At 45.7% G+C, this 26,673-nt stretch overlaps 2 protein-coding genes across 3 annotated transcripts in view; both read right to left on the reverse strand.

Annotated features, from left to right (window-relative positions):
- Nucleotides 1-8,581: 8,581 nt before the first annotated feature.
- Nucleotides 8,582-10,850, reverse strand: gpr151 (G protein-coupled receptor 151). Its single transcript, XM_021583364.2, has one exon. It carries the CDS (start codon nt 10,565-10,567, stop codon nt 9,203-9,205), a length of 1,365 nt encoding a protein of 454 aa, XP_021439039.2. The 5' UTR covers nt 10,568-10,850; the 3' UTR covers nt 8,582-9,202.
- A 4,840-nt stretch (nt 10,851-15,690) lies between these two features.
- Nucleotides 15,691-26,673, reverse strand: part of LOC118938717 (serine/threonine-protein phosphatase 2A 55 kDa regulatory subunit B beta isoform-like) — a 79,569-nt gene continuing 68,586 nt past the window's right edge. Inside the window, exons 3-10 of one of the 2 annotated variants that reach the window (XM_036943296.1) lie at nt 26,359-26,524; nt 23,843-23,955; nt 19,410-19,587; nt 19,005-19,169; nt 17,594-17,763; nt 16,975-17,066; nt 16,712-16,835; nt 15,691-15,935 (exon numbers count right to left, since the gene is read on the reverse strand). In XM_036943296.1, the coding sequence (XP_036799191.1) occupies nt 15,780-15,935; nt 16,712-16,835; nt 16,975-17,066; nt 17,594-17,763; nt 19,005-19,169; nt 19,410-19,587; nt 23,843-23,955; nt 26,359-26,524 (1,164 nt within the window). In that variant the 3' untranslated portion in view covers nt 15,691-15,779. The remainder of the gene's footprint in view (nt 15,936-16,711; nt 16,836-16,974; nt 17,067-17,593; nt 17,764-19,004; nt 19,170-19,409; nt 19,588-23,842; nt 23,956-26,358; nt 26,525-26,673) is intronic. The other variant, XM_036943297.1, reaches the window with a different exon arrangement.

A 26,673-nucleotide genomic window follows, 5' to 3' on the forward strand; every position in this document is an offset into this window, starting at 1 on the left:
AAAAATTGCCCAATGATTATATGCTACACATGTAAATATGTGTAAATTGCAGTACACTTGCACTACCCATTACAATTGTCTGAACATCAAATGTACGTCCTTTCTATCTAATGTTTGTCGCAAAAAATAAATGTATTATTCAGATATCATTACAACAGAGGTGTACTCTAATCAAATGGAACAAATGACAGACACGTGTCATTTAGCAGGCACTAGTTTGCATCAAGCCTGTCTTGAGAATTTGGCCATAGGTTCTCATAAAAATCCCAGTTAATGTCCTCATTGTTCATGCACCTGGGGAAAACCCTTTTGGCATGGTGAATCCAAGCCTGACACACACCACCGTTCAAAAGTATGGTGTCACTTAGAAATGTCCTTGTTTTTTAAAGAAAAACAATTTTTTTTGTCCATTAAAATAACATAAAATTGATCAGAAATACAGTGTAAACATTGTTAATGTTGTAAATGACTGTTGTAGCTGGAAACGGCAGATTTTTTATGGAATATCTACATAGGTGTACAGAGGCCCATTATCAAAAACCATCACTCCTGTGTTCCAATGGCACGTTGTGTTAGCTAATCCAGGTTTATCATTTTAAAAGGCTAATTGATCATTAGAAAACCCTTTTGAAATTATGTTAGCACAGCTGAAAACTGTTGTTCTAATTAAAGAAGCAATAAAACTGGCCTTCGTTAGACTATATGAGTATCTGGAGCATCAGCATTTGTGGGTTAATTACAGGCTCAAAATGCCTAGAAACAAAGACGTTTCTTCAGAAACTCGTCAGTCTATTCTTGTTCTGAGAAATGAAGGCTATTCCATGCAAGAAATTGCCAAGAAACTGAAGATCTCGTACAACGCTATGTACTACTCCCTTCACAGAAAAGCGCAAACTGGCTCTAACCACAATAGAAAGAGGAGTGGGAGGCTGAACAACTGAGCAAGAGGACAATTACATTAGAGTGTCTAGTTTGAGAAACAGATGCCTCACAGGTCCTCAAGTGGCAGCTTCATTAAATAGTACCTGCAAAACACCAGTCTCAATATCAACAGTGAAGAGGCGACTCCAGGATACTGGCCTTACAGGCTTTTCACTAGATCTTGGAACATTGCTGTGGAGTCACTTCCATTTAGACACATGAGCATTAGTGAGGTTGGGCACTGATGTTGGGCAATTAGGCCTGGCTCGCAATTTTCGTTTCAATTCATAAAAAAGGTGGGGTTGAGGTCAGGGTTCTGTGCAGGCCAATCAAGTTCTTCCACGTTGTTCTCAACAAACATTTCTGTACTGACCTCGCTTTGTGCACAGGGGCATTGTCATGCTGAAACAGGAAAGGGCCTTCCCAAAACTGTTTCCACAAAGTTAGAAGCACAGAATTGTCTAGAATATCATTGTATACTGTAGCTTTAAGACTTCCCTTCACTGGAATGAAGGGGCCTAGCCCGAACCATGAAAAACAGCCCCAGACCATTATTCCTCCTCCACCAAACATTACAGTTGGCACTATGCATTTGGGCAGGTAGCGTTCTCCTGGCATCCCCTAAACCGAGATTTGTCCATCTGACTGCCATGGCTGCGTGCTTGATTTTATACACCTGTCAGCAATGGGTGTGGCTGAAAAAGCCGAATCCACTAATTTGAAGGAGTGTCCACATACTTTTGTATATATTGTATATGTAACATTTACAGTGAGTGAAACAGTGTATGATAGTTTTTCATTAAGTAGTTCAGCTGTAATTAACTACTTTTTCTAAGTAACTTTAGTTAAGTCAACTATATTTTCATAGGGGTAGATTTAGCGTGGCTTAACAGCAAGAGCGACATCATTGATGTATACAGAGAAGAGAGTCGGCCCGAGAATTGAACCCTGTGGCACCCCCATAGAGACTGCCAGAGGTCCGGACAACAGGTCCTCCGATTTGACACACTGAGCTCTATCAGAGAAGTAGTTGGTGAACCAGGCGAGGCAATCATTTGAGAAACCAAGGTTGTTGAGTCTGCCAATAAGAATGTGGTGATTGACAGAGTCGAAAGCCTTGGCCAGGTCGATGAATACAGCTGCACAGTAATGTCTCTTATCGTTGGCGGTTATGATATCGTTAAGGACCTTGAGCGTGACTGAGGTGCACCCATGACCAGCTCCGAAACCAGATTGCATAGCGGAGAAGGTGCGATGTGATTCAAAATGGTCAGTAATCTGTTTGTTAACTTGGCTTTCGAAGACCTTAGAGATGCAGGGTAGGATAGATATAGGTCTGTAGCAGTTTGGGTCTAGAGTGTCTCCCCCTTTGAAGAGGGGGATGACCGTGGCAGCTTTCCAATCTTTGGGAATCTCAGACGATACAAAAGAGAGGTTGAACAGGCTAGTAATAGGGGTTGCGACAATTTCGGCAGATCATTTAAGAAATAGAGGGTCCAGATTGTCTAGCCCGGCTGATTTGTAGGGGTCCAGATTTTGCAGCTCTTTCAGAACATCAGCTATCTGGATATGGGTGAAGGAGAAATGGTGGGGGCTTGGGCGGGCTGCTGTGGAGGGTGCCAGGCAGTTGACTGGGGTAGAGGTAGCCAGGTGGAAAGCATGGCCAGCCGTAGAGAAATGCTTATTTAAATTCTCAATTATAGTTGATTTGTCGGTTGTAACCGTGTTTCCTAGCCTCAGAGCAGTGGGTAGCTGGGATGTGGTGCTCTTATTCTCCATGGACTTTACAGTGTCCCAGAACTTTTTTGAGTTTGTACTGCAGGAAATTTCTGTTTAAAAAAGCAAGCCTTAGCTTTCCTAACTGCCTGTGTATATTGGTTCCTAACTTCCCTTAAAATGTGCATATCACGGGGGCTATTCGATGCTAATGCAGAACGCCACAGGATGTTTTTATGCTGGTCAAGGGCAGACAGGTCTGGAGTGAACCAAGGGCTATATCTATTCCTGGTTCTACATTTTTTGAATGGGGCATGCCTATATAAGATGGTGAGGAAGGCGCTTTTAAATAATAACCAGGCATCCTCTACTGTCGGGATGAGGTCAATGTAGTTCCAGGATACCCCGGGCCAGGTCGATTAGAAAGGCCTGCTTGCAGAAGTGTTTATGGGAGCGTTTAACAGTGATGAGGGGTGGTCGTTTGCTCGCAGACCCATTACGGATGCAGGCAATGAGGCAGTGATCGCTGAGATCCTGGTTGAAAACAGCAGAGGTGTATTTGGAGGGTGAGTTAGTTAGGATGATATCTATGAGGGTGCCTGTGTTTACGGATTTGGGGTTATATCTGGTAGGTTCATTGATAAATTGTGTGAGATTGAGGGCATCAAGCTTAGATTGTAGGATGACCGGGGTGTTAAGCATGTCCCAGTTTAGGTCACCTAGCAGCACGAGCTCAGAAGATAGATGGGGGCAATCAAATCACATATGGTGTCGAGGGCACAGCTGGGGGCAGAGGGTGGTCTATAGCAGGTGGCAACGGTGAGAGACTTGTTTCTGGAAAGGTTCATTTTTAGAAGTAGAAGCTCAAATTGTTTGGGTACAGACCTGGATAGTAAGACAAAACTCTGCAGGTTATTTTTGCAGTAAATTGCAACACCGCCCCCTTTGGCAGTTCTATTTTGTCTGAAAATGTTATAGTTAGGAATGGAAATTTCAAGGTTTTTGTTGGTCTTCCTAAACCAGGATTCAGACACGGCTAGGACATCCGGATTGGTGGAGTGTGCTAGGGCAGTGAATAAAACAAACTAAGGGAGGAGGCTTCTAATGTTAACATGCATGAAACCAAGGCTTTTACGGTTGCAGAAGTCAACAAATGAGAGAGCCTGGGGGATGGGAGTGGAGGTAGACACTGCAGGGCCTGGATTAACCTCTACATTACTGGAGGAACAGAGGAGGAGTAGGATAAGGGTACGGCTAAAGGCTAACAGAACTGATCAGCAGGGCTCCGTGTGGTAAACCAGGCCAATTGGCAAGATATGTATAGTGGCCGAAGAGAAATATGTCCGAAGGGCCTCTTAAGTCAGCAGTCCAATGTGCTTTAGATAGTCAGCAGTCCAATGTGCTTTAGATAGTCAGCAGTCCAATGTACTTTAGATAGCTAGCAGTCCAATGTGCTTTAGATAGCTAGCAGTCCAATGTGCTTTAGATAGCTAGCAGTCCAATGTGCTTAAGATAGCTAGCAGTCCAATGTGCTTTAGATAGCTAGCAGGCCGCAGATTAGCGGCTGTGAGTTCAGGGATCGTTAGCTGCTATAATTCCAGGTTGGAAAAAAATATAAAAAAATATCATAATAAAAATGTATTACATTTTTAAAAATTAAATAAAATAAAAATAGGTTCAGAACTTGCTGTAGGAATCCGGAGATATCGAGAAGAATAAGTCCGACTAGCTCTGGTTTGAGTCACGCTGTACAGACTGGCGAGAGTTGTCCGGGATAAAGGTAGCTGATGACCGCTAGCAAAGGATAGCTGACTGCTAGCTAGTGGCTTCGGAATGTATTCGATGGGCCTCGTAAGCCAACAGTCCGTTGTGCTCTAGACAACTAGCATTCAGGGGACGTTAGCTGCGAAGGTCGGAAGGTGAGAAGGTTCAGAGCTTGCGATAGGAATCCGGGGATATGGAGAGAAAAAATAGGTCCGGTATGCTCTGGTTGAATCGCGTTGTACAACCGAGCTAGAGGTTAGCTGATGACCGTTAGCTGGCTAGTTAGCTGGCTATGTTGGAGAGATTCCAGTAAGAGGCAAAGAAAAATAAGTTTGAGAAAAAGCAGGTCCACACCACATTGGGTGAGGCGGGTTGCAGGAATGTATTTTGAAATAAGGGTTAAGAAAAATATAAAAAGATATGCGAAGAAAAATATCAAAAAATATATATACACGACAAGACGAAGGACAAATACGTCTGACTGCTACGCCATCTTGGATGTCATTTACAAAGTAGCCTCCAACACTCTACTCAGCAAACTAGATGTAGTCTATCACAGGGCCATCCGTTTTGTCACCAACGCCCCATATACTACCCACCACTGCGACCTGTATGCTCCTGTTGGCTGGCCCTCACTACATATTTGTCACCAAACCCACTGGCTCCAGGTCATCTATAAGTCTATGCTAGGTAAAGCCCCACCTTATCTCAGCTCACTGGTCACCATAGCAACACCCATCCGTAGCACACGCTCCTGCAGGTATATCTCACTGGTCACCTCCTAAGCCAACACTTGCTTTGGCCGCCTTTCCTTCCAGTTCTCTGCTGCCAATGACTGGAACGAATTGCAAAAATCACTGAAGCTGGAGTCTTATATCTCCCTCTCTAACTCAGAGCAGCTGACAGCTAATCACTGTACCAGTACACAGTACCTGTACTTGTACACAGCCAATCTGTAAATAGCACACCCATCTCCCTCATCCCCATATTATTACTTTCCCTCTTTCTCTTTTGCACCCCAGTATCTCTATTTGCACATCATCATCTTCACATCTATCATCTACTAATGCTAAATTGTAATTATTTCGCCTCTATGGCCTATTTATTGCCTTACCTCCCTACTCTTCTACATGTGCACACACTGTACATAGATTTTCCTATTGTGTTATTGACTGTACGTTTGTTTATGTGTAACTCTGTGTTGTTGTTTTTGACGCACTGCTTTGCTTTATCTTGTCCAGGTCGCAGTTGTAAATGAGAACTTGTCCTCAACTGGCCAACCTGGTTAAACAGGTGAAAACAAATATATAATAATCTGCTTAACACAGGTTATAATGGCCGGCCCGTAAATGCCAACAGACAGGGGTCCATCTGGAGTGTGTGTGTGTGTGTGTGGTCATTAGTTCTGTAGCCAGCTGTGTTCTATCCCAGGGTCGCTGACCCCCCCCCCCCCCCACTCCATTTCCCCATGTCCGTACCTCCGTATCCTAGCAACATCATCCACTGACCAGTGGTTATTGTTAAAGTCATTCTGAAGAGTACTGCCTGCACTGATGTCGTGGTGTCTTTGATGGTCACACTCTGACATCCTTGGTCCAACTAATTCAATAGGACAAAACATGGAAATGTTACATAAATGAAGCACAGGGTCAATGTTATATATCACTTTAATGTAAACAACCTTTTTTACAAGCACATATCATTACAAAACCACTTCAAATAGGAGAATAAAACACTGATACCTGTAACAGTAACATCAAATGCTGTTCAATAGCGTACGTAAATGCACTTACTGGTTCCTAAAGTTGATTTCTTTTTCTATGTTGTTGCTGAATCAAATCATAACAGGCTTATGTAGAGTTTATTTTGTAACTCTTTGTGGTATTTACAAAGGACATTACTGTTGGTCATTACTTCAAGGATAAGTAGAATACCTACAATATATATATATATATATATATATATATATATATATATATATATATATATATATACAAAAACAGGTTTTTAGAAATGTTTGCAAATTTATTACAAATGTATTTATAAAAAACGGAAATATCACATTTACATAAGTATTGAGGCCCTTTACTCAGCACTTTGTTGAAGCACCTTTGGCAGTGATTACAGCCTTGAGTCTTCTTGGGTATGACACTACAAGCTTGGCACACTTGTATTTGGGGAGTTTCTCCCATTCTTCTCTGCAGATCCTCTCAAGCTCTGTCAGGTTGGATGGGGAGCGTCACGGCACAGCTATTTTCAGGTCTCTCAAGAGATGTTTGATCAGGTTCAAGTCCGACCTCTGGTTGGGCCACTCAAGGACATTCAGAGACTTGTCCCGAAGCTACTCCTGCATTGTCTTGGCTGTGTGCTTAGGGTCGTTGTCCTGTTGGAAGGTGAACCTTCGCCCCAGGCTCAGGTCCTAAACTTCATCAAGGATCTCTCTGTAATTTGCTGCATCTTTCCCTCGATCCTGACTAGGCTCCCAGTACTTGCCACTGAAAAATATCTCCACAGCATGATGCTGGAGTACACCTGAGGACCTTCAATGCTGCAGACATTTTTTGGTACCCAAAGGTTTGTGCCTTTCCAAATCAGGTCCAATCAAATTAATTTACCACATGTGTACTCCAATCAAGATGTAGAAACATCTCAAAGATGATCAATCTTTTATTTTTAATACATTTGCAAACATTTCTAAAAACTCCTTTTTTTTCCGCTTTGTCATTATGGGGTATTGTGTGTAGATTGATGAGTATATAAATATATATATATATATTAATCAAAAAGGTGTTAAACAAATCAAAATATATCCTAGATTTGAGATTCTTCAAAGTAGCCACCCTTTGCCTTGATGAAAGCTTTGCACACTCTAGGCATTCTCTCAACCAGCTTCATGAGGTAGTCACCTGGAATGCATTTCAATTAACAGGTGTGCCTTATTGTAAGTTAATTTGTGGAATTTCTTTCCTTCTTAATGTGTTTGAGCCAATCTGTAGTTGTGTTGTGACAAGATAGGGAAAGTATACAGAAGATAGCCCTATTTGGTAAAAGACCAAGTCCATATTATGGCAAGAACAGCTCAAATAAGCAAAGAGAAATGACAGTCCATCATTACTTCAAGACATGAAGATCAGTCAATCCAAAAAATTTCAAGAACTTTGAAAGTTTCTTCAAGTGCAGTCGCAAAAAAACATCATGAGGTGCAGTTATGATGAAACTGGCTCTCATGAGGACCAACACAGGAAAGGAAGACCCAGAGTTACCTCTGCTGCAGAGGATAAATTCATTAGAGTTAACTGCACCTCAGACTGCAGCCCAAATAAATGTTTCACAGAGTTCATGTAACAGACACATCTCAACATCAACAGTTCAGAGGTGACTGTGTGAATCAGGCCTTTATGGTCGAATTGTTGCAAAGAAACCACTACTAAAGGACACCAATAATAAGAAGAGACTTGCTTGGGCCAAGAAACACGAGCAATGGATGTTTGACCGGTGGAAATCTGTCCTTTGGTCTAAATTTGAGATTTTTGGTTCCAACCGCTGTGTCTTTGTGAGACACAGAGTAGGTGAACGGATGATCTCAGCACGTGTGGTTCCCATCATGAAGTATGGAGGAGGAGGTGTAACAGTATGGGGATGCTTTTCTGGTGACACTGTCTGTGATTTATTTAGGATTCAAGGCACACTTAAACAGCAGGCTACCACAGCATTCTGCAGCAATATGCCATCCCACCTGGTCTGCGTTTAGTGGGACTATCATTTGTTTTTCCACAGGACAATGACCCAAAATACACCTCCAGGTTGTGTGTGTAAGGGCTATTTGACCTGGGTCTCCACAATCACCAGACCTCAACCCAAATGAGATGGTTTGGGAGGAGTTAGACCGCAGAGGGAAGGAAAAGCAGCCAACATGTGCTCAGCATTTGTGTGAACTCTTTCAAGATTGTCAGAAAAGCATTCTCCATGAATCTGGTTGAGAAAATGCAAAGAGTGTGCAAAGCCTGTCATCAAGGCAAAGGGTGGCTACTTTGAAGAATTTAAAATCTAAAATATGTTATGATTTGTTTAACACTTTTTGTGTTACTACATGATTCCATATGTGTTATTTCGTAATTCTGAAGTCTTCACCATTATTGTACAATGTAGAAAATAGTCAAAATAAAGAAAAACCCTTGAATGAGTAGGTGTCCAAAACTTTGATTGGTACTGTATTTATATATATATATATATATATAAACACATCTACAGTGAAATATAACAAAGTATTATTTTTTTAACAATAGTCAACATGACAACAATAACCAATGTATCCCATCAAGCAATATCATAAACACAGTTGAATGAATACCAACCATTGTCTCGTGTGTTGACTCCTGTGTTGACGCCTGGGTTGACTCCTGCGTTGACTGATCTTCAGTCCAGTGAGGTATAATCAAATGTCAGTCCATTACAGCTGCAGATATAGTCGCTGTGTGTGTTGTTTGAAGGTTGTTTGAACGCTGTGGAGCTAGCTGAGAGGAAGAGAGAGGGGAGGCTTACTGGCTGGTCTCGATGCTAAATAGTGTATCAGGCATCATTGAGGCAGTGTGCAACAACTCTCAAACAACCTTTTGCTTAAAAATCACTGGTGGTGGTGGGTAACACAATTTGATCACAAAAACCACACAAGATAGACAGATACACAAAGCTCAGGGGTGAACAAGGACAGATGTAGCTGAATACTGAGTTGCCTTTTAGAACCCAAACTGTTTGTCAGTGTGTGTATCCTCTCCTTGCTTCCTTCCCTCACATCCTCTGTTCACTTCCTCCCCTCGGCTGGTGCTCCCTCCTGGTGCTCCCAGGGTATGGGATCATTCTCCTCTGTCATCGAGCCTGTCTCTCTTTCATGCCAGAACTGCTCCACATCCAGCAGTACGATCCCATCCCGGGGGCTCTCTCCCTCCGCATCCACCTCCTCCACCCCTCCCTGCTCCGCCTGGGGCTGGGGATCAACTCTAGTCTCCTGGGTAGGGATGGGGCCTAGGCTTCCGTCTCCTCCCTGCAGCTGGCCTGAGGTCTCTGGTCGTGGGCAAGGGGACAGGGGGGCGGTGGGTGCGTGGGGCCCGGGTTTGGGGTTTAGGTTGGACGGGGTGTGTTTACGAAGAGTAAGGCGCCTCCACAGACCCCTGTACCCCTCTGTGAACTCCTCCGACAGAGAGAGGACGATGATGGGGTTCACCAGGGAGAGAGAGAAGGTGAGGAGCAGGGCGGAGATGGAGAAGAGGAGAGGGGGAGAGAAGACGACAAAGGGTTCTTCCTCTCTCGGTCCCTGTGCCTCTCGCTCCGCGGCGTGCCTCTCCCACACCCAGACCACCCACTGCGGCAGCCACAGCATCGCCATGGCTACCGTCAGACTGAACAACATCAGCGTGAGCTTCCTGGATCTGATCTGCGTTCGGAGGTTCTGGGTCTTACTACAGCGCCGCTGGCACCGCCCATACGCCCACCAGAAATACAGCAGGGCAAAACTCAAAGGGGCGCAGAACACACCGAGGGGGTACGCCTTGACGTAGACCGACATGAAGTCCTGCGCTTCGGGGGGAACCACCTGCACACACACCAGCCCCCGGGTCTCTCTCTGCAGTGAGGAGAACAGCCAGGTAGGGATGGGAGCGGAGCAGGCAGACAGCCAGAGGAACCACATCACCAATAGGATGGAGCGTAGACGGATGCTGACCTGTTTAGTCGGGTTAGAGACGTAACGGTAACAAGCCTTAGCCAACACCGCTACGGTAAAACTCTTCGCAGCCATGCAGCTCTGCAGGAACCAATCACAGGTCTTGCACACTGCCCAGCCAAGCGTCCAGGTGGGTTTGGAGAAGGCGGCGGCACGGAACGGGAGGGCGAACGCCAGGACAAGGCCGTCGGCAAACATCAGGTTGAGGATGAGAGCATTGATGAGGGAGAGTTTCCCACGGTGAGCGTTGGAGATCAGGATGCCCATGGCTGTGAGAGTACCGGCCAGCCCAAGGACACAGATCACCCCCAGAATGACAGGCACAAGGACATGCAGCTCGCCTGGATCCAGGTGCTCGTAGGAACCACGCTCTATGACCGAAGGACGAAGTCGGTCCACAGTCGAGCTATTAGCAGTGGATACGTTCACCCCTGGCAGTTTATCCATCTCAGAAGAAACAGGCGGTGGAGAGAGAAGGCTTAGACTTGTCTTTTTATGTAGAGAATAGTATATTGAAAGCCGACTTAATACAAGAAGCCTACTCCGATGGAAATGAAAACTGCTGGAAAAATGGACTTATAAAAAAGACTGACTACTCGAAAAAAAGTATTTTGAGAAAAATATTTTCAAAGATTAAACAACAAACAAGTGAATGGATCTATCTCGTTCTAAAACTCAACTCCTGATTGTAGCCTAATCTGCTTGTCAAAAATCGATTTGCTTCCAGACACTCCTGTCCTGTCTGTTTGTCTCCTGATGGGTTTATCCGCGTTTATAAAGGCTGCAGTTTGATTGACAGTTGCCATCCCCAGCTGAATAAACTGCGCGAAACTCCCCGGGCCAATTAGAACGCTGTACCTTTTCCAACTGTACTCAACAGGCGCTGCGCTGCACGACGTAGCGATTCAGTCCCCAGTGCATCAAATTAAACACGACTTTCTAATTTGGAGCGACAGCAGGCGAGTTTGACGCTGTGAATTAATCATCTCTGTCTTGCCTCGGACTAGAAGACCAAGAGCCAGTGTGAGTAATAAACCCAACAGGTAATATCCATGTATAGGCCTTTACTATGTCTAAGACTATGGTTCATATAATATTTCCTCAAAATGTGTGAACACGTTATTATTTCTTCAAAATGTCTTAAACTGTCGACTCAGAATCATCATTTCTCTTTTTGGAATAGCCTGAAAATAAAGATTTGTGTCCCCTAAATTAGTTTAATTTGCAACAACAACAAAAATAACTTAATCTAAATGTATGTTTATCATAGTGATTATTATTTACAATATAAGATAGGAGAACGTCACACGAGGAAGACCAGCAAGACATTCTTGGCTTGTCTTTTGTCCAGATGAGGGCGCTCTTCATCTTTCAAACACCACTACCACTACTTCTACACTGAGCAGTTCTATGAACAGTGAACACAATGGAAAATACACCCATACATTTGATTACGGATCTATTACAACTACAAAAAAAGACAGAAAATGCATGCTTAAACTTGCACAAACCTTTTTATTCAAAAGAATTCTAGTAAGCGCCAGGACTGCATGGTAAATGACTTGCATTTCATTACATTCTGAGCCATACAAACTGTTTGTTTCAAAACTGAATTTGTTTAGAAGACATTACTTTGTAAAGGAATCATAGAGTTCCTCACTAATGGCACCCCATTTCCTGTAATGTGCACTGTGTTTGACCATGGGAATAGGGTGCCATTTGGGATGAACAGATAGCTAAAAGTCCCTGATATCATTGATGCCTTATCACTGGATGTTCGGCTTGAAGACATGATACCATCCTCTCTCGTTGGAAACTGCCAGCTTGAAGTAGTCTGTTGGCACAGATCTAGGATCAGCTTCCCCTTCCCCAATTCTAACCTTCCCTTAGAGGGAAAAACACAAAACTGACCTAAGATCAGCATTTAGGGGCAACTTCATCCTACCCCTGGTTACAGAAGAGCCATGTCTGTATATCTACGGATATATTCGGAGTAGGGCCCAGAGGTGTTTCTCATGGAGTGGCTTGATTAGGGAAAACTCTGGTTATGAGACACAGAACCGGCTGTCTTTTACTGTGTTATAATATGACCATAGCTGCGGGAAGTAGTTTGGTCGTGGGGGTGCTGAGATTATTCTTTTTTGTGTCTTGTCATTTAGCTGGTCATATTAATACACTGCATGGTAAGACTACTGCGGAGTGGTCCAATCAGGGACATGCATAAACATCCCATGAATGATAAATGTGCAGTCGGTTGCTAACGTGAAGTGATAAAGTAAAACATGATGAATTCAAGTACTTCTAACTGGGAAGTTACATTTGCTTAGCTTTTTTCCCCTATGTTAATATTTTTGGGTAAAAAACATTCACACTTGTATTGTTTTCACCATCCTCCTCATCCTCCCCCCCCTCCTCATCCTCCTCATCCTCCCCCCCTCCTCATCCTCCTCATCCTCCCCCCCTCCTCATCCTCCCCACCCTCCCCATCCTCCTCATCCTCCCCATCCTAATCCCCACCCTACCCATCCTCCTCATCCTCCCCATCCTCCTCATCCTCCCCCCTCCTCATTCTCTCCACCCTCCCCATCCTCCTCATCCTCCCCATCCTAATCCCCACCCTACCCATCCTCCTCATCCTCCCCATTCTCCTCATCCACCCCACCTTCCTCATCCTCCCCATCCTCCTCATCCTCCCCACCCTCCCCATCCTCCTCATCCTCCCCAACCCTCCTCATCCTCCCCCACCCTCCTCATCCTCCCCATCCTCCTCCATCCTCCTCATCCTCCCCACCCTCCTCATCCTCCTCATCCTCCCCACCCTCCTCATTCTCCCCACCCTCCTCATCCTCCCCACCCTCCTCATCCTCCCCACCCTCCTCATCCTCCTCATCCTCCCCACCCTCCTCATCCTCCCCACCCTCCTCATCCTCCCCACCCTCCTCATCCTCCTCATCCTCATCCTCCCCACCCTCCCCCACCCCACATCAACCCTGCATAAGAAAAAATAAGGCACCACAGCTTCAAAAACAGAATCATTGACAAGAAAAAGAAACTCACAGAAAAAAACGACATAATTAAATAAAATAAAAACATCGATCTGGCCTCAAAGAGGCCTAATCACATCATTCACATTATTAAAGACAGTCTCACGCCAGAGACAGGCTGAAACATCCATACTGTTAGACTGTATTTGTCCCAATATCCACAGCATACTATCTAAGACATTGGTTTACAGTCAGTGGTATGCAAGTGAGGATACTGTGAGACAGACCCCCTTCAGTGCTATAATGAAGGTTCAGTTAGTTGTCTAACAGTTATGTCCATGTCCAGTGGCCTCCTGTCTAAACCTCCAGATGGGATGGGAAAGATCTGGCCTGATGGCTGGAGAGGACAGGAGGACAGGAGGAAAGAGGGTTGGAGATACTTTTTTAGCCTCCATAAATGTCTGTGTTCTCGAAAAAGTGTCCTCTCACATCTTGCAACCGAAACAAAATGGCACCTGGTCAGACAGCGTTCTGCTACGTCTCTGTTCATCTCAGTTCATGTGTGACTCCAGTCTAGTCAAGTCCAGTCTTACTCTGGTTGCATCACAACGCTCCAGCGCTCCTTCATGTGTCATCCAAATGAATAAATAAAACAGTTAACTGAAGGCCACGGAGAGGCTTGTTCAGGCCAGAGCAGGCGGCTAGCTTCATTCCACTCAGGACTAGAAGAATCATCTGTCTTCATCTTTAACTTTATCCAGGCTGAACACTGCCACATTCGGAGCGGGAATTCTCAAGTGTGTTCTAGAAATTCCTATTCCGGGAATTCCAGCATTCCCTCCAGCCATATCTGGCTTACAGCAACAAGGCAGGCAAGAGGAGAGGAGGAGGAATGGAGTGGAGATAGAGAGACAAGAGGAGAGGAGGAGGAATGGAGTGGAGATAGAGAGACAAGAGGAGAGGAGGAGGAATGGAGCCGGAGATAGAGAGACAAGAGGAGATGAGGAGGAATGGAGGGGAGATAGAGAGACAAGAGGAGAAGAGGAGGAATGGAGGGGAGATAGAGAGACAAGAGGAGAGGAATGGAGGGGAGATAGAGAGACAAGAGGAGCGTAGGAGGAATGGAGGGGAGATAGAGAGACAAGAGGAGAGGAGGAGGAACGCTTAGTGAAGAGATAAACAAACATCCATTTCTCTTTCTCTCTCGTTTCCTCCATTCCTCTCCTCTTGTCTCTCTATCTCCCCTCCATTCCTCTCCTCTTGTCTCTCTATCTCCCCTCCATTCCTCCTCTTCTCCTCTTGTCTCTCTATCTCCCCTCCATTCCTCCTCATCTCCTCATGTCTCTCTATCTCCCCTCCATTCCTCTCCTCATCTCTCTATCTCCCCTCCATTCCTCTCCTCGTGTCTCTCTAACCCCTCCATTCCTCTCCTCATCTCTCTATCTCCCCTCCATTCCTATCCTCACGTCTCTCTATCTCCCCTCCATTCCTCTCCTCTTGTCTCTCTATCTCCCCTCCATTCCTCTCCTCGTGTCTCTCTATCTCCCCTCCATTCCTCTCCTCATCTCTCTAACCCCTCCATTCCTCTCGCCTCTCTATCTCCCCTCCATTCCTCTCCTCTTGTCTCTCTATCTCCCCTCCATTCCTCTCCTCATCTCTCTATCTCCCCTCCATTCCTCTCCTCATCTCTCTAACCCCTCCATTCCTCTCGCCTCTCTATCTCCCCTCCATTCCTCTCCTCTTGTCTCTCTATCTCCCCTCCATTCCTCTCCTCATCTCTCTATCTCCCCTCCATTCCTCTCCTCATCTCTCTAACCCCTCCATTCCTCTCGCCTCTCTATCTCCCCTCCATTCCTCTCCTCATGTCTCTCTATCTCCCCTCCATTCCTCTCCTCATCTCTCTAACCCCTCCATTCCTCTCCTCATCTCTCTAACCCCTCCTCTCCTCTCCTCATCTCTCTAACCCCTCCATTCCTCTCCTCATCTCTCTAACCCCTCCATTCCTCTCGCCTCTCTATCTCCCCTCCATTCCTCTCCTCTTGTCTCTCTATCTCCCCTCCATTCCTCTCCTCATCTCTCTATCTCCCCTCCATTCCTCTCCTCATCTCTCTAACCCCTCCATTCCTCTCGCCTCTCTATCTCCCCTCCATTCCTCTCCTCGTGTCTCTCTATCTCCCCTCCATTCCTCTCCTCATCTCTCTAACCCCTCCATTCCTCTCGCCTCTCTATCTCCCCTCCATTCCTCTCCTCATCTCTCTATCTCCCCTCCATTCCTCTCCTCATCTCTCTAACCCCTCCATTCCTCTCCTCATCTCTCTAACCCCTCCATGCCTCTCCTCATCTCTCTAACCCCTCCATTCCTCTCCTCATCTCTCTAACCCCTCCATTCCTCTCCTCATCTCTCTAACCCCTCCATTCCTCTCCTCATCTCTCTAACCCCTCCATTCCTCTCCTCATGTCTCTCTATCTCCCCTCCATTCCTCTCCTCTTGTCTCTCTATCTCCCCTCCATTCCTCTCCTCATGTCTCTCTATCTCCCCTCCATTCCTCTCCTCATCTCTCTAACCCCTCCATTCCTCTCCTCATCTCTCTAACCCCTCCATTCCTCTCCTCATCTCTCTAACCCCTCCATTCCTCTCGCCTCTCTATCTCCACTCCATCCTTTTCCTCTTCTGCCTAGGTGACCTTGTCCTGGAAGATGTAGAGGTTGTTACTGGCTGCCACGGCGATGATGTTTTCCTGTGGGTGCCAGGCGGAGTGGAGGATCTTCTTACTGAAGTCCAGACTGTCAACAGTCACCTCGTCTTTACGACGCTTCCCACCCACACACACCTATAGAGGAAGAGAGGAGAGGAGGTGAGAAGAGGAGGTGAGGAGAGGAGGTGAGGAGAGGTGAGGATGGTTGAGGAGAGGAGATGAGGAGAGGTGAGATGAGGAGAGGAGGTGAGGAGTTGAGGAGAGGAGGTGAGGAGAGGAGAGGAGAGGAGGTGAGGAGAGGTGAGGAGGTGAGGAGAGGTGAGGATGGTTGAGGAGAGGAGATGAGGAGAGGTGAGATGAGGAGAGGAGGTGAGGAGTTGAGGAGAGGAGGTGAGGAGAGGAGATGTGAGGAGAGGAGGTGAGGAGAGGTGAGGAGGTGAGGAGAGGTGAGGATGGTTGAGGAGAGGAGAGGAGGTGAGGAGAGGTGAGGAGGTGAGGAGAGGAGGTGAGGAGATGTGAGGAGGGGAGATGTGAGGAGAGGAGATGTGAGGAGAGGAGGTGAGGACAGGAGCGACTTCATGAGCACATACTAACACAGATTGTTAGTATTTCCTCCTCTTCAGTTTCACATAAAAAAAATCCTAACATTGGACATTTGCTAATCTTACACAAATCCATTAAAACAAATCCATCAATGGCCTAGGGTTGTCTAGCAGTCTGCACACATACCATGGCTTCCAATCTGGCCTCTGCTATTTCAGCACTCTATCTTTCACCTCTAACTCTCTCTATCCAATAACCATACAAAGACTTACAAAATATACCGCATAGAATCTTTTTTTGACATACCATCAACCCAAAAGAAAAGAGTTTTGGCACATATTTCATATGTAACTGTGTTACAGTATTACCTTGCGTGGTTTGAGGATGGCCCGGGGTTTGCTGTTCTCTCTGGAAGCCTCCAGAGTCACATCTTTCTTGGTGTTCCGATCAAACATCCGGAAGAAATTATTATAAGACCCCGTCATTATGACACTGGAGAGAGACAAGAGGAGATTGACACACAGACACACACACATACTGTACACACACACACACACACACACACACACACACACACACACACACACACACACACACACACACACACACACACACACAAGATCACACTCACCTGTCTGACCCGTTCCAGACACACTCAAACTTGTCGAAGATGCAGTCGTTCTCGTACAGAGAACACAGCTTACCCCTCAGGTAATCATGGACCTGGGAACAAACAACAAGATCACTATTGTTACATTGTCACTGATATGAACGATGAAACTACCCTTCTGGAGAGCAAAGTGTTTAGATAAATCAAATCAAATGACATAGACAACCTCCCCATCACTCAACCCAATCATTCCCCCTGTCTTCCCTACCAATTACCCCAGGGAAGACTTACTGAACCCTGGATTCATCTGTAAGACTGATACTGGCTGTTAGTAAACCCCCCACAGTGACCCACAGTGACAGGTGACTCCCGGTCTACACTATCTGGTCAAAGACAGCCATACTGGGAAGGTCAGATCCTGTCAGGCGCAGAGTGATTGTGTCATCAGTCAGGCACGGGATGAACATGTCATCATGAAGCATGTCTAGGGTGTGAAGTAATCAAAAGTCAATCAATAGTCACACACACATGCACGCATCCACACACGGCTACACGCATGGCAAAACACACACAGCGTACACACACAGTGTACACACACACAGCGTACACACACAGCATACACACACACAGCGTACACTACCTGGTATGTCTGGACCGGTCTGGTCTCCATGTTGAGGTCCCACACCTTGACCGTCAGGTAGTCCCGTGTCATCAAGAAGCGCCCGCTGTGACTAAACTTGATGTCTGAGATGGAAGAGATGATCTCTGAGAAAAATGAACGAGTGGAGGGGTCCTCTGGCTCCTCAAAGACTGAGGGAGGGAGGGAGGGAGGGAGGGAGGGAGGGAGGGAGGGAGGGAGGGAGGGAAATTAACAGTTACACCACAGTAATAACAAGCTGAATTGAATGAATTCTCTGTCTGCTTGGTGTGTGTGTGTGTGTGTGTGTGTGTGTGTGTGTGTTTCTCCCCCTGCTATGTTGACACAGGGAGAACAGCTCTGTGTTGTGTCAGTGGGGAGTCTAACGAGGGATGAAAAACGAGGGGATAAAGGGATGAGGGAGAAAATAAAACAAATCAATGTCACGGCGCTGGGCTTACTGGAGTCCTGCTGGATTAACAGGTGGTATTCATCACAGGGCTGTGTGTGTGTGTGTGTGTGTGTGTGTGTGTGTGTGTGTGTGTGTGTGTGTGTGTGTGTGTGTGTGTGTGTGTGTGTGTGTGTGCGTGTGCGTGTGCGTGTGTACGGGTCAACAGTAGTACACTATATAGGGAATATGGACTCTGGTCAACAGTAGTACACTATATAGGGAATATGGACTCTGGTCAACAGTAGTACACTATATAGGGAATATGGACTCTGGTCAACAGTAGTACACTATATAGGGAATATGGACTCTGGTCAACAGTAGTACACTATATAGGGAATATGGACTCTGGTCAACAGTAGTACACTATATAGGGAATATGGACTCTGGGCAACAGTAGTACACTATATAGGGAATATGGACTCTGGTCAACAGTAGTACACTATATAGGGGATATGGACTCTGGTCAACAGTAGTACACTATATAGGGGATATGGACTCTGTTCAACAGTAGGACACTATATAGGGGATAGGGTGCCGTTTGGGAAGCAGCCATAGTATTTCCATTGGGAGGTATTTATTTAACATCTTACACCATCAAGCCTCAAGCTTAAATGTCAATGTATTCATTATTCATTTCCTTCGGAGGGATATGCATATTATCTGACGCTCCCAGAGACAGACAGGGGCTTTGAGACATTCCTTGTCTTGACTGGGAGAGAAGACAGACAGACAACCGTAGTGATGTTTGTGGTTATCAGTCCTAGCCATGCCATTGACTGTAGTAGGATAAAGGTTGGTTCAATCGAGACCGAGACAGAGACTTGACTTCCCTCCCTCTCTCCCTTCTTTTCTGAATCTATTTCCCCCTCCACAGATAGTGACATGGCTGTCACACCGTGCGCCATGTCTGAGTGGAGTGTGTGCGTGCGTGTTTGTCTGTGTGTTCCTGTTCCCAGTACTCACACTTGCAGTGTGTGTCGCAGAGCGCCTGTTTCCTCATGTCACAGAGTCGTACTGACCCTCTACTGCTGCTGTAAGCCAAGGTGTTGCACTGCTGAGGATGGAACTCCGCTGCTGTAATCACCTCCGTCAGATCCTCCATGTTACACGGCTTAATGTCCACGATGTCTGGGGAGGGGGAATGCTCAGGGAGAAATAACAGTTTTGGAGAACAACAGGATGTCACATTCAGTTAAATGTTTTGGATTGTTTATAGAGAAAGAGGAACAGAATACAGGCTTTAGCACTTGTTCCTAGGGGTCAAAGGTTATTAAAAGCAGCAGTCGGTAACCTATAAATGTTGTAGACAGATAAACTATGACAGAGGGTATGTTAGTATGGGGTTAAGGGGTAAAGGTGAAAGGATACTGAAGCTCTGGTCGGTGATCTCCAGGTTCCACAAGTTGACCCTGAGATCGTCGGTGGAGATGTAGGTCTGGAGGTCAGAGTTCACAGAGATGGAGTTGATGTGGTAGGTGTGGGCGTTACTGAACACACGCCGCGCTGTCGCCTCCACCATCAGATCTGTGTTCTGGAGTACAGGAACCTGGCAGGGAGGAAGGGAGGTATAACACAGTGCATATTTTCACATCACATGACTGACTCTTAAATATCAGAAAACTTAATTGCCTCACAGATCTTAGAATCTAAGACGGAGAGAACATTCACAGATTGACATCTCTTTCTATTTCCGTACACAGTGAAAGCCTGGTTCTATACAGCCATTAAGTCTCTGCTACACACATGCACATCTTTTCATATGGCTTCATGTACTGTATGTCTCCACTTTAATGTAGTGGTAGACTGCACAGCAGCATGCCTAGTGAGCTTAGGACTGAGGGGACAGGGATGGCCTGAGTGTACCACTGAGCCCTGCAGAGGAACTAGCTGTAATCCATTATGGTACAGTGCCTTGCGAAAGTATTCGGCCCCCTTGAACTTTGCGACCTTTTGCCACATTTCAGGCTTCAAACATAAAGATATAAAACTGTATTTTTTTGTGAAGAATCAACAACAAGTGGGACACAATCATGAAGTGGAACGACATTTATTGGATATTTCAAACTTTTTTAACAAATCAAAAACTGAAAAATTGGGCGTGTAAAATTATTCAGCCCCTTTACTTTCAGTGCAGCAAACTCTCTCCAGAAGTTCAGTGAGGATCTCTGAATGATCCAATGTTGACCTAAATGACTAATGATGATAAATACAATCCACCTGTGTGTAATCAAGCCTCCGTATAAATGCACCTGCACTGTGATAGTCTCAGAGGTCCGTTAAAAGCGCAGAGAGCATCATGAAGAACAAGGAACACACCTGGCAGGTCCGAGATACTGTTGTGAAGAAGTTTAAAGCCGGATTTGGATACAAAAAGATTTCCCAAGCTTTAAACATCCCAAGGAGCACTGTGCAAGCGATAATATTGAAATGGTAGGAGTATCAGACCACTGCAAATCTACCAAGACCTGGCCGTCCCTCTAAACTTTCAGCTCATACAAGGAGAAGACTGATCAGAGATGCAGCCAAGAGGCCCATGATCACTCTGCATGAACTGCAGAGATCTACAGCTGAGGTGGGAGACTCTGTCCATAGGACAACAATCAGTTGTATATTGCACAAATCTGGCCTTTATGGAAGCGTGGCAAGAAGAAAGCCATTTCTTAAAGATATCCATAAAAAGTGTCGTTTAAAGTTTGCCACAAGCCACCTGGGAGACACACCAAACATGTGGAAGAAGGTGCTCTGGTCAGATGAAACCAAAATTGAACTTTTTGGCAACAATGCAAAACGTTATGTTTGGCGTAAAAGCAACACAGCTGAACACACCATCCCCACTGTCAAACATGGTGGTGGCAGCATCATGGTTTGGGCCTGCTTTTCTTCAGCAGGGACAGGGAAGATGGTTAAAATTGATGGGAAGATGGATGGAGCCAAATACAGGACCATTCTGGAAGAAAACCTGATGGAGTCTGCAAAAGACCTGAGACTGGGACGGAGATTTGTCTTCCAACATGACAATGATCCAAAACATAAAGCAAAATCTACAATGGAATGGTTCAAAAATAAACATATCCAGGTGTTAGAATGGCCAAGTCAAAGTCCAGACCTGAATCCAATCGAGAATCTGTGGAAAGAACTGAAAACTGCTGTTCACAAATGCTCTCCATCCAACCTCACTGAGCTCGAGCTGTTTTGCAAGGAGAAATGGGAAAAAATGTCAGTCTCTCGATGTGCAAAACTGATAGAGACATACCCCAAGCGACTTACAGCTGTAATCGCAGCAAAAGGTGGCGCTACAAAGTATTAACTTTATAGGGCTGAATAATTTTGCACGCCCAATTTTTCAGTTTTTGATTTGTTAAAAAAGTTTGAAATATCCAATAAATGTCGTTCCACTTCATGATTGTGTCCCACTTGTTGTTGATTCTTCACAAAAAAATACAGTTTTATATCTTTATGTTTGAAGCCTGAAATGTGGCAAAATGTCGCAAAGTTCAAGGGGGCCGAATACTTTCGCAAGGCACTGTATATGACATACAGTATAGGAGGACATAGGAGGAGAAGCAGAGGAGATAGGAGAGAGAGAGAGAGAGACAGAGAGAGAGAGAGAGAGAGAGAGTACATTGTTACAGCATTGTATGTATATATATATAATTTGAAATTTGCAATGTCTTTATTGTTTTGAAACTTCTGTATGAGTAATGTTTACTGTACATTTGTATTGTTTATTTCACTTTTGTATATTATCTACCTCACTTGCTTTGGCAATGTTAACACATGTTTCCCATGCCAATAATTATTAGCCCCTTGAATTGAATTGAATTGAATTGAGAGAGAGAGAGAGGGAGATAGAGAGAGCGAGAGAGACAGAGGAGAGAGAGAGACAGAAAAAGAGAGAGAGAGAGAGAGAGAGAGAGACAGACAGAGACAGAGGAGAGAGGCCACTAATAGATGCACTGAACCGGGACTCTCTGTGTGAGAATTAAAGACCATGGTTGCCTGGGTGATGGGGTTGCAAAGAAAGGAGAGCGAAAGAGAGAGATGATCCATTTCATCGTATTCATCACAGTGCACATTTCGATCACTCTCTCACTCTCTCTCTGTCTCCTTCTTTCCCTGTCTCCCTATCTCCCTGTCTCCCTCTCTCCCTGTCTCCCTCTCTCCCTATCTCTCTGTCTCCCTATCTCCCTGTCTCCCTCTCTCCCTATCTCCCTGTCTTCCTGTCTCCCTGTCTCCCTCTCTCCCTGTCTCCCTCTCTCCCTATCTCTCTGTCTCCCTATCTCCCTGTCTTCCTGTCTCCCTGTCTCCCTGTCTTCCTGTCTCCCTGTCTCCCTATCTCCCTGTCTTCCTGTCTCCCTGTCTCCCTATCTCCCTGTCTCCTTCTTTCCCTGTCTCCCTATCTCCCTGTCTCCCTCTCTCCCTGTCTCCCTATCTCCCTGTCTTCCTGTCTCCCTATCTCCCTGTCTCCCTCTCTCCCTGTCTCCCTCTCTCCCTGTCTCCCTCTCTCCCTATCTCTCTGTCTCCCTATCTCCCTGTCTCCCTCTCTCCCTGTCTCCCTATCTCCCTGTCTTCCTGTCTCCCTCTCTCCCTGTCTCCCTCTCTCCCTATCTCTCTGTCTCCCTATCTCCCTGTCTTCCTGTCTCCCTGTCTCCCTGTCTTCCTGTCTCCCTGTCTCCCTATCTCCCTGTCTTCCTGTCTCCCTGTCTCCATATCTCCCTGTCTCCCTCTCTCCCTGTCTCCCTATCTCCCTGTCTTCCTGTCTCCCTATCTCCCTGTCTCCCTCTCTCCCTGCCTCCCTATCTCCCTGTCTTCCTGTCTCCCTGTCTCCCTATCTCCCTGTCTCCCTCTCTCCCTGTCTCCCTCTCTCCCTATCTCTCTGTCTCCCTCTCTCCCTATCTCTCTGTCTCCCTGTCTTCCTGTCTCCCTGTCTCCCTATCTCCCTGTCTCCCTGTCTTCCTGTCTCCCTCTCTCCCTGTCTTTCTGTCTCCCTCTCTCCCTGTCTCCCTCTCTCCCTGTCTTCCTGTCTCCCTGTCTTCCTGTCTCCCTGTCTCCCTCTCTCCCTGTCTCCCTAAAAACGGATTATTCTCTCAGTGATAAGGACCGAATGAGAAATGAGAAATACACCAGGCAATGTGCCATTTGGAATACCCAAAATTCAATGGGTTTACGCGGGAGAGCAATACTGTATATTACCAGAAGACTGGATTATAACCATTTGCTTTATACAGTATATTCCTCATTCATAAAGTATTATTGTCGGTGATATCAAACAACATTTCCTATTTGGAACCCTGAGAAAAATTAGATATTTACATCTTATTATTCTGCTCTTACATGTGTGTGTGTGTGTGTGTGCGTGTGTGTGTGTGTGCGTGCGCGTGCGTGTGTGTGCTTGCGTGTGTGTGTGTGTGTGTGTGCGTGTGTGCGTGCGTGTGTGTGTTTTGCAACCAGCTCTCACAGTCTCATGTCAGAATTAGACGTGTTTCTCAAACGTCACATTTCAAAGTGTTTAAGGTTTAGTTCAGGCATTAACACAGAATTCTTATAGTTAGGGATGAACTCTCATGGGTTAAGGTTTGGGAAAGGCTGACAACTAAAATATAAACAACTTTCTATTGCTGCGTTGAACTTAAGCCCTTCCTCCATCTCCGTCCACAAAGCCCTAGCAAAACCGAAACCTTCTTGACAGCGCTCACTGTTGCCCCTAGTGGCCAGTTTCCACGTCATCTCCCAACGTCCTCAGACATGGATGGATGTTGAGCACTGACTTGTATCATGGATGACCTGGCTGGTGTTCTCACCCGTAGTGAGGTGATTGTAGATGGGTCTCGGATTCGTCCGTCTTCATCCTTCAGGTTGTATCCCTCTGGTCGTCTGTCTCTCTCACTGATCTTCCAGAGCTTCACTGTCTTGTCTATACACACGCACACATACACACACACACACACACACACACACACACACACACACACACACACACACACACACACACACACACACACACACACACACAGGTGCACACCGAACACAAAGGGAGAGACAGAAACAGAGAGAAAATGAGAGAGTGAAAGAGAGAGAGATAATGAAGAGAGAGGAGAGAGAAAGAGAGAGAGAGAGATAGATAAAGAGAGAGAGAGAGAGAGGAGAGAGAGAGAGAGAGAGAGAGAGAGAGAGAGAGAATGAAGAGAGAGAGGAGAGAGAAAGAGAGAGAGAGAATGAAGAGAGAGAGGAGAGAGAAAGAGAGAGAGAGAGGAGAGAGAGAGAGATCATGAGAAAACAAAAAGATAATTACTTGACACATTGGAAAGAATTAACAAAAAAACAGAGCAAACTAGAATGCTATTTGGCCCTAAACAGAGAGTACACAGCGGCAGAATACCTGACCACTGTGACTGACCCAAAATTAAGGAAAGCTTTGACTATGTACAGACTCAGTGAGCATAGCCTTGCTATTGAGAAAGGCCGCCGTAGGCAGACATGGCTCTCAAGAGAAGACAGGCTATGTGCTCACTGCCCACAAAATGAGGTGGAAACTGAGCTGCACTTCCTAACCTCCTGCCCAATGTATGACCATATTAGAGAGACATATTTCCCTCAGATTACACAGATCCACAAAGAATTTGAAAACAAATCCAAATTTGAAAAACTCCCATATCTACTGGGTGAAATTCCACAGTGTGCCATCACAGCAGCAAGATTTGTGACCTGTTGCCACGAGAAAAGGGCAACCAGTGAAGAACACACACCATTGTAAATACAACCCATATTTATGCTTATTTATTTTATCTTGTGTCCTTTAACCATTTGTACATTGTTAAAACACTGTATATATACAATATGATATTTGTAATGTCTTTACTGTTTTGAAACCTCTGTATGTGTAATGTTTACTGTTAATTTTTGTTGTTTTTCACTTGATATATTAACTTTATATATTATCTACCTCACTTGCATTGGCAATGTTAACACATGTTTCCCATGCCAATAAAGCCCTTGAATTGAATTGAATTGAATTGAATTGAGAGAGAGAGAGAGAGAGAGAAAAAGTGAGAGCGAGAGACAAAGAGAGCGAGAGAGAGAGAGAGACAAAGAGAGACAAAGAGGTAGATAGAGACAGAGAGAGAGAGACAAAGAGAGACAAAGAGAGACAAAGAGGTAGACAGAGAGAGAGAGAGAGAGAGAGAGTATTAAGCTCCATGCTACAGTGAGTGTGGGAGGTGTGAGCTGCGTCTGGGGTTCAATCTGTCACAGTGATGGACCGGTGCCAGCCTGGATGGTGCTGCCGATGACAGTGTTCATAGAGATGACATAGTGATGTTATAACTGCTGTCATCAGGAGGATCAGATACAAATCTGCAGGTTAATCATTAAAAGCATGACTATTGTCACCATTCATCATAACCTCATGGTTCCTCCAGGCAGACTCTGTACATACTGCACATTGTACATACACTGAGTACAAAACATTAGGAACACCTGCTCTTTCCATGACAGACTGACCAGGTGACTCCAAGTTAAATCTATGATCCCTTATTGATGTCACCTGTTACATACACTTCAATCAGTGTAGATGAAGGAGAGGAGATGGGTTAAAGAAGGATGTTTTAACCTTGAGACCATTGAGACATGGATGGTGTGTGTGTGTCATTCAGAGGGTGAATGGGCAAGACACAATATTTAAGTGCCTATGAACTGGTATGGTAGTAGGTGCCAGGAGCACCAGTTTGAGTGTGTCAAGAACAACAACGCTTCTGGGTTTTTCACACTACGGTTTCTTGTGTGTGTATCAACAATGGTCCACAAAGGACATCCAGACAACCAGACAAAACTGTGGAAAGCATTGGAGTCAACATGGACCAGCATCCCTGTGGAACGCTTTCAACACCTTGTAGAGTCCATGCCCCGACGAACTGAGTCTGTTCTGTCTGTTCTGAGGGTTAAAAAGGAGGGGGAGGGTGCAACTCAATATCAGCAAGGTTTCTTAATGTTTTGTACACTCGCCTCTAGCCTTTCGATATCCAAAGGCTACTTCTATACTATTAGATATGTGTGTGTTCTGTTTGACTGAGCCAAAGCCACCAGCAGAATCCTTGCCGATTGAGAGCTTCACGCATGGATGCAACAGCAGAACACACACACTCACTCACGCACGGACGCACATGTATGAACACACACACAGCAGGGCCACACGACCAGATGGAGCTCCTCTGGCTATAATTCCACTGCTTCTAACTCCTATACACACGCACACACACACACACACACGCACACGCACACACACACGCAAACGCACACACACACACACACACACACTCACCGTTGGTGGAGAGGAGGAAGTAGGCAGCGTTCTGCTGTGGCAGCCATCTGATCTTGTTGATCTTCTCCTCGATCTCCAGACTCTTCAGGTAGTCAAACTCTGGATCATGACTCTGGAACGTACTGTACACATTATACTCCCCTCGCCTCTGGGGCTCGCTTTTAGTCTGGGGGGGGGGGGGGGGGGGGGGGGGGGGGGGGGGGGGGGGGGGGGGGGGGGGGGAAGAGAGAGAGAGAGAAACATTCAGGGTGATTGGAAGGTATGGTACACAATATACTCCCCCTGCCACTGGAGCTGACTCTTAATTTGGGAGGA

The sequence above is a fragment of the Oncorhynchus mykiss genome, chromosome 14, assembly GCF_013265735.2.
Source record: "Oncorhynchus mykiss isolate Arlee chromosome 14, USDA_OmykA_1.1, whole genome shotgun sequence".
NCBI lineage: Eukaryota > Metazoa > Chordata > Actinopteri > Salmoniformes > Salmonidae > Oncorhynchus > Oncorhynchus mykiss.

What these genes read in the sequence shown, in the direction of transcription:
- gpr151 (XM_021583364.2), bottom strand. Translation starts at nt 10,567, where the DNA reads ATGGATAAACTGCCAGGGGTGAACGTATCCACTGCTAATAGCTCGACT.